The following is an 18,328-nucleotide window of genomic DNA, read 5'->3' on the forward strand; positions in this document are numbered from 1 at the left end:
AACGTTACGGTGAATGGCGATCGCTATCGTTCGATGCTAACAAACTTTTTGTTGCCAAAAATGGAAGAACTGAACTTGGTTGACATGTGGTTTCAACAAGATGGCGCTACATGCCACACAGCTCGCGATTCTATGGCCATTTTGAGGGAAAACTTCGGACAACAATTCATCTCAAGAAATGGACCCGTAGTTGGCCACCAAGATCATGCGATTTAACGCCTTTAGACTATTTTTTGTGGGGCTACGTCAAGTCTAAAGTCTACAGAAATAAGCCAGCAACTATTCCAGCTTTGGAAGACAACATTTCCGAAGAAATTCGGGCTATTCCGGCCGAAATGCTCGAAAAAGTTGCCCAAAATTGGACTTTCCGAATGGACCACCTAAGACGCAGCCGCGGTCAACATTTAAATGAAATTATCTTCAAAAAGTAAATGTCATGAACCAATCTAACGTTTCAAATAAAGAACCGATGAGATTTTGCAAATTTTATGCGTTTTTTTTTAAAAAAAAGTTATCAAGCTCTTAAAAAATCACCCTTTATGAAGAGATGTTGAAAGTGTCTAATGACAATGCTCAATAGCATTAAATTGTTTTCAATGATGATTGAATTATATCCATAAATATTTTTATACCCTGAACGGAGTATATTAAGTTTGCCACGACGTTTGCAACGCCAGCAGGAAACGTCGGAGGCCCTATAAAATATACAGTATAGTATATATAAATGATCAACGTGACGAGCTGAGTCGATTTACCAAGTCCCTCTGTGTATTTGTACATAAATTAAGTTGGCAAAACTCCTTTTTTTATTCAGGATGGTTTCCTTTAAGGGAGATTCACTGATTATGGTGACTTTATAACTTTTCAATACCATTTTTGTAGTACGTATTGTCCTTGGCTTTAAAATAGGCCTCGGCTTCGGCGATCACATATTCATTCAAAACATATTTCTTCCCAGTGAGCATTTGGTTGAGATCTGAGAACAGGAAATAGTCGCTGGGAACCAGATCTGCAGAATACGGTGGATGCGGAAGCAATTCAAAAACTTAATTCAGAGATTTTTGTCATCCTTTTTCCCTGATTTGTGACACGGTCCATTGGCTAAGTAAAACAACACTTTCTTTGTCTTTAAATGTGGAAATTTGGCACTTTCGTCCTTCAAACAGTTCAATAACATAATATAATAGTCGCTGTTGATGGTCTTTCCTTTTTCAAGATAGTCAGTAAAAATTATTCAATGCGTATCCCAAAATAAAGCCACAATAACCTTGCCTTGGCTTTGGAGCGGTTTCGCACACGTGAAAGACTGCCGATTGGACTTCGAAGTAAAATGATGGAGCCATGTTTCATCCATTGTCACATATCAACTCAAAATATCGGGTTTATTAGGCTTGAACATCTCCAACTGCGCCGAATCATCAAATCGCCGTTGAGTTGAGTTGAGTGCTGAGCTCGCGCGGCACCCACTTTGCACAAAGCTTTCTCATACCAAAATATTCGTGAATTATATGATGTAAACATTCAGTTGATATCTTTAGAGTACCCGTTATATCGAATGATTTCATTTTAAGAGATAGCTGTAACAATTATTTTGTGGACTGAAGTTTTCTACGGTAATAACATCTTTTGGGTACTCACTTCGTCTTTGGTGCTCATTTCATCACATCTTAACTTAGCATACCAATCCTTGACGGTTGATTTTGCTGGGTCAGTGTCCGGAAACTCGTCAACAAGTTAAATGATTGCCTTAATTGTATTTTTTCCTTCAAAAAGTAACACTTTAACGCCTGAAATTCCTTTTTATCTACTCTTTACCAATAACAAAAGTTACTTCACTCAAAATGATATAATTCACAAACTAATGATCCGACAGCTGTCAAATGTATAAACATTGGTGCAATCAATTCACATTCTAGCCTAAAATATCGGAATTCTGAAGACATTTCAGTAAATTGCAGTAGATCCCCATTAGAAATGGACAAATCTGAAATGAAAAATTGAAAAATTCACAAAAAATTGGATATTTATTTTGAAATCCTAGTAAAGTAATAAAACTAATAAAGCATATAGGAGATTTTTTGGTTAGTGATAGAAGAGAGCAAAGAGCTTGACAAGCCTTCTGACAGGGGTAATGCTCAAAAATTATTATACGAAAAAATGCGGCGACTAACAGAAAGTTTCAAAACCGTAACATACATTTATAGATGACGGCAGAGCAGACATGAATCAGTTCGAATGGGAATTACCCGTCTGAAGAACAACAAAGCGGCGGGTACCGATGGATTGCCAGCCGAGCTATTCAAAAACGGCGTCGAATTTATAAGGGGCATGCATCAGCTTCTTCGTAGACTATAGTCGAACTAAAGTATTCCAAACGATTAGAATTTAAATGTGCTCTGCCCAATCCACAAAAATGGGGAGCAACTGTGTGAAAGATTAAAGCCCAACGAACTGATTGGACCTTATCAGTGTGGCTTCAAGCCTGGAAAATCAACAACTGACCAGATATTAACCTTGCGCCAAATCATGGTAAAGACCCCTGAAAAGAGAATCGACACACACCACCCTTCTTTGATTTCAAAGCTGCTTTTGACAGCGCGAAAAGGAGCGGTGTCGACGACAATAAAGAAGAAGAAGAAGATAGGAGAGAGTGATAATGTGGACCACACTGTTTGGAATTTTATAAAACTATAAACTATAAATATAAATATACACTCAATATATTAAAGCCTCGAATTTTAATTAGTAGAAATATTTGCTAAAATTTTGAAAGCAATATTTGAGGACACTTACGTAGTAGCGCATGGAGTTTTATACTTCATTAGAGATCTTCTTAAATGCATTCAGTGCTGCAACTTTTTCATCTAAGCAAACGAAATTTTTTGAAAACTCCTAAATAACATACAAACTACATATAATAGAGACTAGCCGGATAGGTGATATCCAGTTTTCTTTTCTAACCCAATGGTACTATAAAACTATGGCTACCGACCAAATTTTGATTCAAGTCGCCACTTTTAATTATTGTTGGTTATTGTCTCAGATATCAGGCAACATTTAGACCCCTTATAAGGGATTACGTATGGCATACATAATTACGACAAATGTTACTTGGTTTATATCAGCTTGGCTGTTCATTTCATAACAACAAATCTAATTCAAAACAACCTTTTCAAATCGTCCAAATATATTACCACAATAGTGGTTTCGTTTCCGCGGATATTCGGTCGACGTAATCGCTCAGCAAAGTCAGTAAGTCGGTATGGATCGGTTTCGCATCATATTTAATCTACAGACTCCAAAAGTGCGCTATTGCTGCTGGGGAGCAGAGTATAGAAATAGACCCAAATGAATCCATCCAAACAAAATCTATTCAAGCTCATTGCACGTTCGGTCAATATTAGCTCACATTTCTTTATAAATGAAGCTTGTCATATGTAATATTAGAACCAACGGGAACACTATGAAGCTATGATTAATGACTTTTTCGTGCCTGTATTAGAGGATAGTTATTAACCTTGGGTCATAAAAAGGCGGCACTACAAGCCATACAGCCTAGAAAACAATAAATTTATTGAAGTAAACTTTTGGTAAGCACATTATCTAGTATCGTGTGTCTATATCGTGGTGCAAGATGGTGCGATTTAACATCGCTGGACTATTTTTGGTGGAGTTATGAGAAATCGGTTGGCCAGACAGATAATCCCGAGACGATTGATACCTTGGAAGACAACATTCGGCCTATTATTGCTGACATACGGCCCCAATTGCCTAAATCTGGTCCAAAATTGGGCCTCTCAGTTGGAATTTATTCTAGCCAGTCAAGGTAGACATTTGCTGCAAGCGCTTATCTTTTTAGTAAAGCTAAGTTCTCTCTCTTTGTGAATAAAAAAAACACGAAATAACCCCGAAAATGAGAATGTGAGATTTGATCTTACAAACTTTCCTGTTCTATACTAAAAGTTATCCTCATAACATGTGACCCTATGACGTTTTCACACACTCACTCATGAATATATGTATACGTATGAAAAATTTAAAAGCCAAGCTCATCCTGAACATGAATAAACAGGTTGCAATTATTGTTGTTGGAACTTCTTTCATTAGTTTAGCAATAAGAGATGCACTTGTACCATTTATTTTCATTTTCTACTCACAATATATGCAACATTCAACAACAATGGCAACAATCTAGAAATCACAGCAAAGAATTGCAGGTGTAGCAATCACATATAAATTGGAAGAATAGTTTTCTTTTTTTTGAAAAACAACAACGAAACATTAAATAACAACAAAGCCGTTATCGAGGACTAAAACTGTTAACAATGACAGGCGTGATGCAACCAGGATAAAAATCGAAACAAGAAAACAAAACTAAAATAGACAAAACTGAGTATGAGAGAGAGAGTGTGTGTGTGCGGCTTGATGAAGATGTCACAACTAGCTACGAATACAAGAGATGAGACACGAGGATGGAGGCGATGTTTTCATGGCAATGAATTGCACATATTGACGCCGTCTAGCTTATGAAAAGGTATTTACGAATAGCTACGAAAATAAATAACATCACGTTCGATATTGAAAAACGTTTCACACTTTATCTGCAAATCAGCAACAGCGGTGACAGGACAACTGCGAATGAGCAAGAAAATGTGAACGAAAAATAAAAGAAAAAAATGCACAATTTTCAAAAAGAAAAATTCGCTGAAATGCCAGCCAAGAAGAAGCGTGGTTTGTTAAAACAGTGATCAGTTGAATATAATTTTCTTGTCAAAAAGTGCTCGTTTTTATTTCAAAGAATTACCATAGGCTTTTTTTATAATACTTCCATAATTCTCTAATCAAATTACACCCTAGAAGGTTCAAGTAAGCTTCCCAAATCTACTTTGAATTCACCAAGTGAAGTATGTAAAGTTGACATGCTCACACAGTAATAACAGATATTATATTAAAAAAAATCTGGCAACACTCATCCCCCGAGGTTCTCTACTTTATTAAAGAAAAAACACAGAGACTTCAAATTTAATGCGGAATGTTTATTATCATACGCTACGTCACAGAGGGTCCAACCGTTGGATCAAGTTTTCGCTGATTCAAAATGGTGCAAAATGTGAATTTATCTGCTCACCGAAGTTTTCTCTCAATAAATCCATTCTTGATGCAATGTGTGGGTTGGGAAGTGGCGCCGTCTTGTTGAAACCAAATGTTGCCGAGATCACGAGCTTCAATTTCAGGCATCAAATAATCGGTTATAATGGCGAAATAACGGTCGCCATTGATGGTTACGTTCTCACCGGGATTATTTTTGAAGGAATATGGACCGATGATTCCTCTTTAATATCTTCCGATTGCTCTTCGGAAATTTTTCTTGTTTACATACCCATTATGCCAGGAAACGTCGGATCTTCGCAAAACTTTTCAAGAAAGTATCTCTCCTTAGATCACCCGTTATAGGAATTACCTCCGGGAGTTCAGTATAAAAATACCCAGAAATTGCTCGTACTCGTAATTTAATAACAGGAAAAATTTCTTTTGCTCATATTCTTTCTGGTAATATTCTAAATTACTGCAATAAAGATCGAGAGTAAAAAATGTAAACTTGGTATTTAATATAGATCTTTATGAAAAAAGAGTTTCGAACTGCACATGGCAAGATGATCTTTATATAAGACCTCAAGAATTGACCTGATGGTAATTGCTTCCGAAATAAATCTCGTTTCGGAGGATTGGAAAGAATAAATCTTAAAACTACTTTGAGTAGAAATATACACCTTGCTGCGGAGATAAGCCCCTAATTCTGAGGGACGACAAACTCTAATCATGACAGTCACTCATTTGTAACTATCTGAATATGCCAATATAATATATATTTCGAGAGCTAGGCCGCAATTAAGGCAATATCTCACATCCCTTTGCCCCAGAGAATGTTCTTAAAAGCAGGAATATATAATAGTAAATTTGGTAGCTGCCGGAAAGCGGCTGCATATACCATATATTGGATTCTAGCCGATGAGATTGCTAAAAGTGCCAACCGTTCTCCAACCAAACCAGCACAGGAAATACGTAAGTCAATAAAAGCGATAAACAAAGACATTTCCGAAATGGAAGACTCATGGATCAGAGTGGAAAGGAGAGCCTTAAGGGCGTGCAGGGTCGCCAATATCACATGCAAGAGCCCCGAAGATGGAAGAATGGATTCGCGTTAGAGACGGAGCAGAAAGTGAAGGGCAGTAGGCATGAGAGAGTCGATGGAACACTCCTATGCTTCTACACATCTAGAACACATCTTAAAAATCTAGGAGCTTCGCAGTTTAAGAGACTGAATGAAGGATCGAAATTGATAATGAAGTCCCTAAATAAACTCAACAAAAAGAGTTGACTTATGACGAATATTTCAGCTCAAATTAAATTGAACCACAATCTGACATTAGCAAAGGTCAGTAGGTCTATGTATGGCATGACAGCTTACACATTCTCTTCTTCTTCTTTATATAGCCAAGTTTACAACAGCGTTCGTTCAGCTGTCGATCTTTCTATTCGCTGCTTAGAATATAAGTGTAGCTGGATCAGTTTCCAACTGTCCTACGGTTCCTACGGAGTGGAGGTCTTCCTCTTCCTCTGCCACCCACGGCGGGTGTGACATAGCCAGCGAGGTGACCTAGCCAGCGTAGCCACAGCACCTGTTGGCAAAGGATATTCTGCGTTGAAATTCGAGGCAGACGTTGTTGTTGGTGTTCATACTGGTTCCAACATGGACGAAATTATCTAGGACTGCGATATGTTGAAGAACTTCTTTTTGATACGGATTATGGCTAGACGTTCATTCACCGCGACAAATCCAGGACTCGGCTACAGAGTCTCTCTCCCACCACGAATCCCACTCCGAATTTGCGCTCTTTTATATGGCCACTAAAGTAAATGCCATATGGACCTACTCATCTCAGTCTATGTCCCATCTATCACACTTCTTAAATGGCGGTCATATTAGCCTTAATTCTTACGAGGATGGGCGTGGCGTGGCACTCTCCCAATGAAAGTACTGGACATTCTAAGTGCATGCCCTTAAAGTATAGTCCTTAACGTATTTGCCTGGGTCGTCATCAAACGGAGGGTGCCTCATCCGAGGCCGTTTCCTTTTCATTGGTAACGGGTCTAAAGCCTAGCGCACAACCCTGTGGAGGAATGGTTCACCTTCGCACTTTAGCTCGCCTGAAACATGCTATTTTGGCTACCCAGAGGATACTTGATCTAAGACCGGAAGACATGAACTGCTTCAACCATATGTAATAGAATCATTTCTGTCTACTCCCATGTGAAAGACTCTAATAGAAATTCCAACACTTGATCTACACATGATCCCAACAGTTTAGTGAATCAGAAAAAAGTGAGTCTTCGTCAAAAAATAAGATGTTTTCAACTATCAGAAACTATCGTTAAGGTGTTTGAGCTGAGGATTATATTACTCCTCTAAATATTATTTATCAAATCTAAAATCGCCCTGACCTATCAAGCGGAGCTCGCTTATATCTTCAGCCGAAATCTTTACACAGCCTGGTCTCGGCTTTTTGCTTATTTTGCACACCACTGTACTAAGTATCAACACACATGCAAAAGGGAAAAAACTAAAGTAAGAATGAATATCCAAATAGCACATTAAAAAGGAATAAATAAGAGTATGTTTCCACAGTGCAAGGAACTACAAAGGCGTGCATTGGACCGAGCATCCACTTCGAAGCTCTCAAGCATAGTTAGCGAGCAAGAAAAAATCGCAAGAGCATATCCTTTCTGATCACCAGCTACGCTATCAGTGTGTAACGTGTGTTTGTGTGGCTAAAGTTCGTTATCAGCGCGCAAAGTCAATGTCAACAAGAAACAGATACGGAAACGGAAATGGCAGTGGCAAAGCCAGCTCAAAAGTGTGAATGCATGAGCCGCCTTTGGTTATGGTACCAGCAGCGTTAGTGCTTGTATTTGTATAGAAAACAACAATAACAGCAATGTCAAGTGTGTGTGCATAAAAAACCGTTTACTATGCAAACAGCAAATGTAAAGGATATTTTCAGTTAGTCAGTCAGCCGTGTTGATTACTGTTGGGCAAGATATCGATAATTGATAGAGGGGCACGGCGGAAAGAGTGCGAAAATGACAAATGCATTAATGGAGATGCATATTCGATACAGTTTAGCAACAAGGGAGCAAGATCATACCTTAAATGGGAAAGAAATTTTGTTAGTAGCAGCTTCCCAGTTATTAATGTGATCATTAACGGTGGCTTAGTGATTTAGAAATCTTAACTCTTGTTCAACTAAGTTGATCTGCCCTCACTGATAGCTTTTTATTATTACACTCTTATAGAAGATAGTACATTCTCTATTTATATCTGCAGCTGGAATTATTTTCTCCAGTAGTAGATTGAAGAAGCCACACGAAAGAGAGTCGGCTTATCTGAAACCTCGGTACAAGCACAATGATAAGGTCCAATCATTGACGGTGAGTTTTAATTTTCAAACAATATGCTCGACAGAACCTTACACGCGATGTTGAGGAGGCTTATTCTGCGGTAGTTGGCGCAGATTGTTGGATTCGGGCAGAGTGCACTTAAATTTCAATCATCGGGCATGCTTTCGTCCAACCATATTCTAAAAAGAAGCTGATGCATGCATCACCACTGTCGACTAGTTTGTCAAACTCTTCGTACTTCCTCATTTCGACCTTTCTCCTTTTTTGTCTGCATTTCGTTTACCTCTTCAACTTGTTGAAAACTACCACAGATAATGTGCTCTCACATTCTACCATAATTGTTAGTGAATCTTTGGCCAAGCATGAAACGAGAGTCATCGCTCAACCACCGTATTCGCCAGTTCCTTTCCTTTGACTTTCGAAACTGAAAAATCTACCTACGGAACATGAGTCCATTAAACATTCTTCCCTAATATTGTCAGTATACTTTGTTAGAACATCATATAATTTAATAATAGTTCTAACTGAATATGGTATGCATAGCACCAAACTTTCTCACAAACGTTCACACGAAAACACTTTTATCAAAAAGGCAAGCCATAGAAAACCACACACCTTGGACGACAAAAAGACTGGCTCACTCTTTATTGCCTGCCACTTCTTTCTTCACATAAACGAAGAATCACCACAGTTCGATTTTACACAAATAGTGATTGATTACAAAACTAATCAGCAACAATAACTTCATCGAGTGCAACACTGTGTTCCTTGCTTTTTTCGAATTACATTGTCACGCCAGGGAGCCCGCCGGAGTAATGAACTTCTTTTCTGCCAAGTCACTGAGGACACAAAAACAAACTCCCCACTGTATTGCCAATAGTAACTGGGCTTTATTTATGCAGCTCTCTTTCCACTCAATTTTCCTGGAGAAAGGGAGGACAAGCAGTGCTGAGCATTGTTGTGATTGCCCGTTTGCGAGTTTTTGCGGCTTTCGTGACACTTTCTATGCCTATTTGTCAAGCAATAAATCAATAAAATCAAAATATCATTGCACAGGTGCCCGGCAGTGGCAAAATCTGAAAGAAATGCCGACAAAGTGCACAAAATTTGATTACAAGTGACAAGTGGCTGGGTAATCAGAGACGATTTCTCGGAAAATATGAAAAGATATAATTTTTTGCTTTCTACTTCAATAAAATGGAAAAAATTATATGAGTAAGCGTTTGTTGGCATGTTTGTCAACGCAAAAGGTACAGTGTTCTTCATACGGTAAAATATGACCTTCCAGGAATCCTTTCTATTGACGGTATATAGATGTTCGGTTTTTGACTTGACTACCTGATAGGTGTACTCATCACTCGAGCAGTTGATTTTTTTTTTTAATTTAGTTACTGAAGAGAGCCCTTCTTCGTACATCTGATAATGTCTTACCACTTGGCTTCCCAAATCTATTTAGAACAGTTCTTTTTAGAAATACACCGAAGAGTAAAATTGACTTATCCTACTCAAGCACTTGTACTATTTTAATATCTTGTATGGCTGATCTCTAAATTGTAGATCTGTTTTGTTGATCTGTTGTGAAGCTTCTTAATGGGCACCCATCCATAGAATCTAGCAAGCAATAAAACAACAGCACAGGGTATTATAGCTTTTATATTACAAATGTAATGAAAACCTGAAAACAAACACCCAAAGACATTCGAGATTTTGAGGGAAAACGTCTCGAAACTGGTAAACAGCGAAAGCAGTGCTGCGGCGAATGAAGAAGAACCCGCATCAACATTCTACCGTGACAACACTATCGTCTTAGCAATCGACCAAGACTGTGGCGAGAAGATGAAGGGAAACAAGCCTTTTTCTAGTTGCTCAACGCGATTTGGTCGAATAACATGCATACCGGTCTGTGTTAATTAACTACATATAAGATTCTTTCGACAGTATTGTTTGGAAGACCTAAATGAATTGTATATAAACTGACAGGAGAGTATGACGTGAATATTTCCCCCGCGAGTGTTTCTCTCCTGAAGTTCTCTGCTAAAATCCAGAGAGATCATCGTTCTTATGGTAGCATCAGTCCGCATCCAGTACCTGGAAAGAGTTAAGGAGCTAATACGGGGAATGTGGTCGGATAGGCAGCGTGGATTCAAGAAATTTAAGAATATATGGCGGAGTTCTATTTCGGACAGAAAAGCCTCTTCAATTAGTATGAATAGAAGTGTCGAGATCGCGGTCCATATAAGTATATGTAATCTTATGATGAACTCTCTACTAGGCCACCTCTGTAAATATTGCGTGTATGTGAACGATCTTATTTTTCTGGTTGAAGGTCGATCGCCGTCAAATTTAGAGCGGACCGGAGAATAATTTTTAGAAATTGTAAATAATTGGGGTTTTGGTGCTGCTTAAGAGCAAAGTGGCGCCGGTTCGTCCGCCGATTCTCGAGACTTCAGATTATATCTGAGTCTGGTTTTTCTGCTTACGAGGCATGGGGTTTGTTTGGGAGACGTTATCGCGGAATCCACGATTTACTCGTACATTAGGGATCTCTGTGTATGGAGATTAGTTGGACTGACGGACTGCTAGATGTAAAAGGTGTAATCTCCACTAGACGGAATGTCGAACAGTTAGAGTCGTTTGCTCTGTGTGTGCGTGAGTTATTCAGGCGGCCAAGCCGTTTAACGGAGAATTAGGGTTAGCTTCTTCTGTAAATGGTAGGCGTGCAATGTGCGTATGTTGTTCAACCCCTGGTCACCAGTCCAGATCAGTATAGAAGTTCAACTTGTAATAGTGTCAGCGGAAAGGTCGGAGACATAATTCTGGTACCACAAGAGGCAGGAATATTTGTTGTTTGCTTCACTCTACTCATGGCCCACGGCAATTTGAGAAGTATCGTGGTGGTTGTGGTTTTATACCCAAGTGCGGGATGAACTCACAATTTGTCAATTCAATATGTATTTTCATAATTCAATCAAATTGTGCGATTTTTCTTATTATTTAGCTATACAATTTTCGTAAAACTTAATTTATATTCCAAGCATCTAGGTTACGTTAGGTTGATCTTGTAGGCCAATGGTCCACGGATAGACCAGTTTTGGTCTAGATGGAGTTCAATTACTAGGTCCATGAGGAGTAGTTATCCATTAGGATGTCTGCACTTGACGCGAATTTAACAGACTCTGTGACCCTACTATCCATACTTACTTTAGTCTATCATACCGTGGGAACTCCAAATGTTTACAGCATAGTCTTGCCAATACGGGACAATTGCACAAGAGATGTTCCATTGTTTCCCTGGTGTCTTTCTCTAGACATTTCCTGCAGTCTTTCCCATATGTCAGCAACATTCTGTGGGCGTGGGTAGCTCGTTACATCGGCTTTTGATTTTCTTTACCATGCTTCAGTCTTCTTTACTCTTCTTTACTCTGGACAGTATATCCTCGCATCAACTTAATCGTCCATTTTCAAGTCATATTTTTCTTTGTTTACCTTGAACCTTCTTTCCCATTTGAAAAATTGGATCATGTAGTCGGTGTTTGCCATACCATCATTTCGCACAAAATATGTCATTTCGCAGATTTTTCTGCGCAGTTTTCAGCGCAGAGGTCTATAGGTGGCAGGTCCGTTCCCACGACAGTTGGGTCTACGTAACCGGAACGGACTCTCAACTCGGCAGAATTCTGCCGTTACAACAACAACAACAACATAGGTGTCAGGTTTAGTACTAGCCGCCGAAGTAAAAAGAATCAAAATAAATGTTTAATAAAATAGTTTCATATCATATATTACGTAATATGTTTATTGCAAAGTATACTCGAATAAAAAAACTTGATACCGTTATCTGCATTTATTTCAACAGAAACTAATAAAAACCTTAACCAATTTATGTCACAATCAAAAATCTGCAATAAATCACGCATGCTTTCGAAACTCGTTTCCTCTATTAGAAATTTATGCACAAAAAATATTTTCGAAATACACAAATCAAGTTGTGAGTGTCAACTGACACGTCAAAACCTGCCGAAATTAGAAAATAAAATATTTGAAATATATTTACAGCCAAACATACCAACCCGGATATATCTGTGGGAACAATAATTGTTTGGTTGAGAGATACTGACATCGCAGCAACTCAAAACTGTTTATACAATATAAAAACCACATCTCTATATATATTATACAAATACATGTGCAGTAAGTATATGTATATTCTCCTGTACGTGTGTATGTGTAAAAAGGCATCCCTACTGTGAGTATAATATAGAGTTTATAAACTAAAACTTTCTGTTCTGCTAAAGATTTAATTCATAAAATGGACTTAAACTCTATAATTCTGAAACACAGCAAGCGAAAACCTCACAAATTACCAATTGAGATCACTTCCAGGTCCATATAGACGAGAACCAATATCAACCATTTAACATTATTCATATTTCAATTCTTAAAGCAAAACCAATCCAATTTTCGTATTAGTGTTAACAAATACTGAAGAGAATAGATCATCTCAACTTAGTGACTTATAAGTATAGAAGTTTAGCAAATTAAGGTTCAGAGGGTACAGGTATAATGACTGGGTTGTATACTCCAATATTAATATATCCAATTGAAAGGTTGATTGAATTTTTTAAAGCAGAAATGACAATCAAAGAATATGAAATAATCATATTTTCAAAAATTGGAAGGTATACTCTCTTTCTAAAAAACTGTATTCCAAATAATCTAGTCAATTTCCATAAATTATAAACCACTTACAGTAGGCATAGGTTGGAAAAATTTTCTAGATACGGGTTCTCATATTGCTTCTATTTTTGAAGAACCCTCGTCACGAGCTCTGAAACATTGTTTTAAATATCCACTTTTAGTCCACTCATCTTCTTAGACAATTGAGATTCTTGCTACTACATCTTCGGTAATAATTTCCAACGATACCGCAATGTTCCAGCTCAGTATTACCTTGTTTGGTCTAGCTATTAGCTAAACTTCGAATGTCCTAGTAAGGATAGCAAAGTTTTCCGCAAGCTTGACCAATGCTGGGCTACCATCGAGCCATGCCTGTCATAAAATCGTTTTTAGATTGATCGTAAGATATCCAGTAAGCTCTTTGCTCTCAGTAAGGCTAACCTCTCCCAAGATGTGGGGGTTCTAACAGGCCATTTCGCTATGAATATGCTTTATTTGTATGGTTGAGAATCTTCCTAGACGCCAGCTGTAGAAGCTGTATGATAGAAAACAAGAGGGAAACGTCTCAATACTTCCTTCTTCATTGTCCTGCGTTTGCGAGATTATGTGAAGCATGTTATAGCATATTTGTATTGGCCAGAAGGCGCTTTGTTAACTTATAAGATCCAATACTGGCGTTCTATTATATTGGCTTTACAAAGAACTGCTTATAGTAGTCCAAATGCGAGCTCTGGATCAGTAATCGGATTGAACATAACCTAACCTAACAAGCGCTTGGCTACACAGATAGAAACAAGATCAAGTTTTTGGGAGAAACCCCTAAATTTGAAAAGGTATCTTCAGGAAATTTGGCAAGAATTATATTCCAAGCATATACTTTACAAATAAACTAACGATGAAAATCGAGTTCATGTACGGACATATTTATTTAAGAAGGGAATTACAGGTTAGGTTAGGTTAGATGGCTGATCTAGAGAGTTTGCACGTGGACTGCTATATTTAGTTCTTTGTGAAGCCATAGGAAAGAAGAAATCCTGTGTTCGAACTTATAAATTAGCAAAACGCTTAGTAGACAATACAAATTCCGAGAGCGTTTAATTTCGAAAGGATGTCTTGGGCTTCCATAGCGAGACAGTCAAGAAGGAAGTATTGAGTTGTTTCCACCTCATCTTCTTCCGTACATCTTCTGCATATGGCGTCTGGTAAGATTCCCAGCCTTAGAGCATGGACGGCAATATGGCTATGGTCAAAAGGACAAATGCGACGTACCGATGGTGTCCCAGCGCTGGCAAAGCTCCCGCGAAGCCCAGCTATCTAGTAGCAGAACACAAGAGGATACGAGAGCACCGACTCCCATTCTACTGACAGCAGTTCTAGGGTGCCTTACCTTACTAGCTCATCGGCTTAACAATTCCCTTCGATTCCGCTATGGCCTAGGTCCCATATCGGTCTTATCACAAAGATACTCGATGATTTTTATAACGAGGTTAGGCACTCCTCGAACAATACTGAAAACATTGTTAATGAGTTCCATGCTAGTATCGCTTGCCCTTAATGGTTGCAACCTCGACATGGAAAACACTGTAATAGTCACGAAATCTGAAGCTGGAATTTATAGAGGGCTCCTGACAGTCACCTCCTTCACCAACTTTTCCCCAAGCGCACTGCCCCTCTCCTTTAACTCCCTTGTCGGTATATGGGCAAAGAAGAAGCCGCCAAGCCGTGTGTTCTTTTAAGAATCCAGATTCTCTGAGTCTGATAGCCACTTTCGCAGCCATACACCTTCCGTCGGTGTCCGCGAACACTCCACCACATAAAGACTCCATAAAACATAATAGGCTTGACTATGGTACGGGAGAGCCAGAGGACTACTTTCGGTAAGAGACCCGACCTTTTGACAGTGGCTTCTCTACAGCAGTATAAGGCAATTGATGCCTTTTCTGATCTCTATTCAATATTCGGTTTCCTATCGAGTAGCCCTACATAATTCCGCCAGGTGCAGATGAATTTCTCCTATTGACGGCAGCGGTGCCCCCGGGATCTTGTATCTTCTAGTAAGTGAAACCATCTCGGTTTTATTTGGGTTGATAGCGAAACTACTTCCTACTACACGATTTGTTACGACGCTGAAATACCCTTGTACATGTCGTACATGGTACTCAGAAACTTTCCTTTAACCATAAGTGCTACATCGTTTGCATAGGCAATCACACGGCAGCCACGATCCTCCAGTTTTTTAGGCAGGTCATTAACGACCAGAATCCATAGAAGAGGTGAGAGAATTCCACCTTGTGGGGTTCCCCTACATCGTCGAACGCTTGCGTTGCCCCATTCCATTTCAATCACTCTGTCGCACAGAAGACTAAAATTAGATTTTTGAGGTTTGGTTAAGCCCCAAGACCATCCAGAGCAGTTACGACTACTTCCGGCAGTTTGTTATTGAAAGCTCTCTCAATACCAAAGAAGGTCCCAACAACGAATTATTTAAGCCTAATGGCTTCCTCAATCCATGACACGATAGTATGCATGGAAGTATCCAAGTATCCACTCACATACCTTTACAATAAACTTGTTGCCATACTGATAAATGCTCTCTGGGAATGCACCACCTTATGCCGTTCGCATAGATAGGTGGCAACCAGTTGCATGGCACCCTAACAGCCTGCTGCCACTCCACTGATATAATGACATCCAGTCCCGTGGACTTGAAAGGATTGAACAAATTAATCGCCTAGATCAAGTGCCGTTCATCCAGAAGATGGCTAAAAGCCCCGCAACCTCTTGCAGTACTGCGAGAGATATGCTCGCAGAGGATGTATTGCTCAGGAGGTGAACATCAAGGAGCATCCGAAGTGTATCTTCACTGCTTAGGGCCCACTTCTTATTTCCTTAAGATAACCGGTGTGACGGGGTTATCTGCAAGCTTTTCTGTGAAATCCTCTTTACCTTTGTTAACTTGAATGTATATTGAAAGTCCTCCTAGGTATTTGTAGAATAAATTTTTGTAGAATGCTCTGGTTTCTGAAAGTTCTATAGTCTACCAGAGAGGATTTTCTCTGACCTTCGGTATTTTCAGTGGACAACAGTTTTACACGACGAGCTGAAGACTTCGACCCACTCGTCTACCGTGTCGGTGGTGACCAATACACCACCATCAGATACCATGAAACCAAAATCATCCTTCTTTCTTGTATATTATACATACAGATATACTCTATACATACATATGAACATATGTATACATAAATAATGCTGTTAAAATATACAAATAATGATTTTTCAAAAAATCATTTTTCATTTTTCAATTTGTCACAAACGGAACTTTTCACACTTATATACATATGTATATACAACAAGGTAGGTGCACATGAACATATATAAATCATAACCAATGAATACTGCTATCTCAATTTGATTTTTGGCGCATATTTTTTCATTCACTGACTTTTCAGCTCACACGCATACACAAACAAACACATATGTATATACATAAATACATACAAATGTATGTATATATTTTTAACGCTTTCAACTTTATTCGTTAAAAAATAATTTTTATTTATTCTTCTGGTGTGCGCTCAGTCAGTGGAGGCAACTCACTCACTCGCTCTTCCATACCATAGTTTTAATATCTGTATCTCTATCTCACTCACACACACACACACTGTCTGCTTGTCTCATTGCAGCTGCAATACGCCGCAAAGTATGCATTCGGCTATCGCATACGTGATTTTAATACCGGCAATGATTTTGGCCACAAACAGAATCGTGATTTGGATGGTGTGACGCGCGGTCAATATCACATTTTATTGCCGGACGGACGCATACAGAATGTCATTTATCATGCAGACGATACGGGATTCCATGCGGATGTCAGCTTCGAGACGGGACACTGAGTCGGCTGCGCCCCAAACGCCCAACAGCCACACACATACACACTTACAAACAAACAAGCAAGCAACCCAGTCAATTTAAGCCAATTTCAGCCAATTTCAGCACGATGAAAGCCAAAAATATAGTGTGTGAAGTTAGAGCGTGGCGATGCGGTGTCGTGCAATCGGGATAAAATTTGGTAAACAAAAAAGCAGCGATTTTTCAAAAAAAAAATCACAACTTGGTTGCAGCGCTGACAAAAACAGTGGTGTCAACAACGCCAGCTGCAACAACAAGCACAACAACGACACACAATGGCCACAAAAACGGCGCCACAACATTCACTGATTGGCATCGCGGTTTCACGGCTCAATTCGATTGCGTTTGCGTGTCGGCCAGCTACAACAACCCGTGTGCATTTGTGTGTGTGTGGCTTATTATTTACTTTTTCTTGCAGCCACATAATATTATTGCAATCCAGCCGGCTGCCAACAATGCAATAATTTGGCATCGATACTTAGTGCTAATATTAGTGTTTTGTTTAAAGCTCAGCTCATTCATTGATTTTGCACAAAATTTTAACTCTGTTGTTTTTGTTGTTTTTGTTAAATATTATTGTTATATGTATGTATGTCGCTGGCAAAGAATTATAGTTAATTTTGATCCTTCTGTTTTTGTTGTTATTGTTAAATATTTTTGTTATACATTTGTAGTTGGCGAAGAATTATATTTATAGCACATGTATATTAGAGTGGGTCGATTTATGGGAAGCCAAAAAACGGAAAAATCGCGTATGCGAGAAATGTTCTACGGTTTATTGTGAATAAATTCGCCTAAGAGACTATGGGGCTGAAACCGGTTTCGATTAGGTTAGCGATTTTTAAGACAAAGTTTTTTATGAATTATAACAATTTCTTCGTAAGTTTTTGAGTAATCCGAACAAAATTTCTTCATAAGATTTTGAGTAATCCGAACGAAATTTAGTATGTAGGTGCATTTTGATATGCTATTGATTATTTGTCAGAATCGGCCAGATTGGAATTATATCACATATCTCCTATAAAAGCGATTCTTCAGATTTTTCAAACTTCGCCCCAAAAATCGCTGGAAGCCAGTCTATTAACCATAGTTTCTTAAGCAAAGTTGTTCAGAATAGTCCGTAGAACATTTCCCGCATATGCGTTTTTATAGAAAACATCGACCCGCACTAATGAGTAAATTTGCGTATATTAAGATTTTCAGTTAATTGTTACAAAATGAACAGAGGATACATTTTTTCTATTTAAAAGCAGAAATTAAAAAAATAACAACTTAATTT

The 18,328-nt window shown here is 38.6% G+C and overlaps 1 protein-coding gene across 1 annotated transcript in view; it reads left to right on the top strand.

Annotated features, from left to right (window-relative positions):
- LOC105223485 (uncharacterized) overlaps positions 1–17,123 on the top strand; it is a 72,510-nt gene extending 55,387 nt beyond the window's left edge. The window contains exon 4 of the mRNA XM_049452181.1: positions 16,824–17,123. Coding sequence (XP_049308138.1) covers positions 16,824–17,033 — 210 coding nt within the window. The 3' untranslated portion in view covers positions 17,034–17,123. The remainder of the gene's footprint in view (positions 1–16,823) is intronic.
- The last annotated feature ends 1,205 nt before the right edge of the window (positions 17,124–18,328 follow it).

Source organism: Bactrocera dorsalis, chromosome 3, assembly GCF_023373825.1.
Source record: "Bactrocera dorsalis isolate Fly_Bdor chromosome 3, ASM2337382v1, whole genome shotgun sequence".
NCBI lineage: Eukaryota > Metazoa > Arthropoda > Insecta > Diptera > Tephritidae > Bactrocera > Bactrocera dorsalis.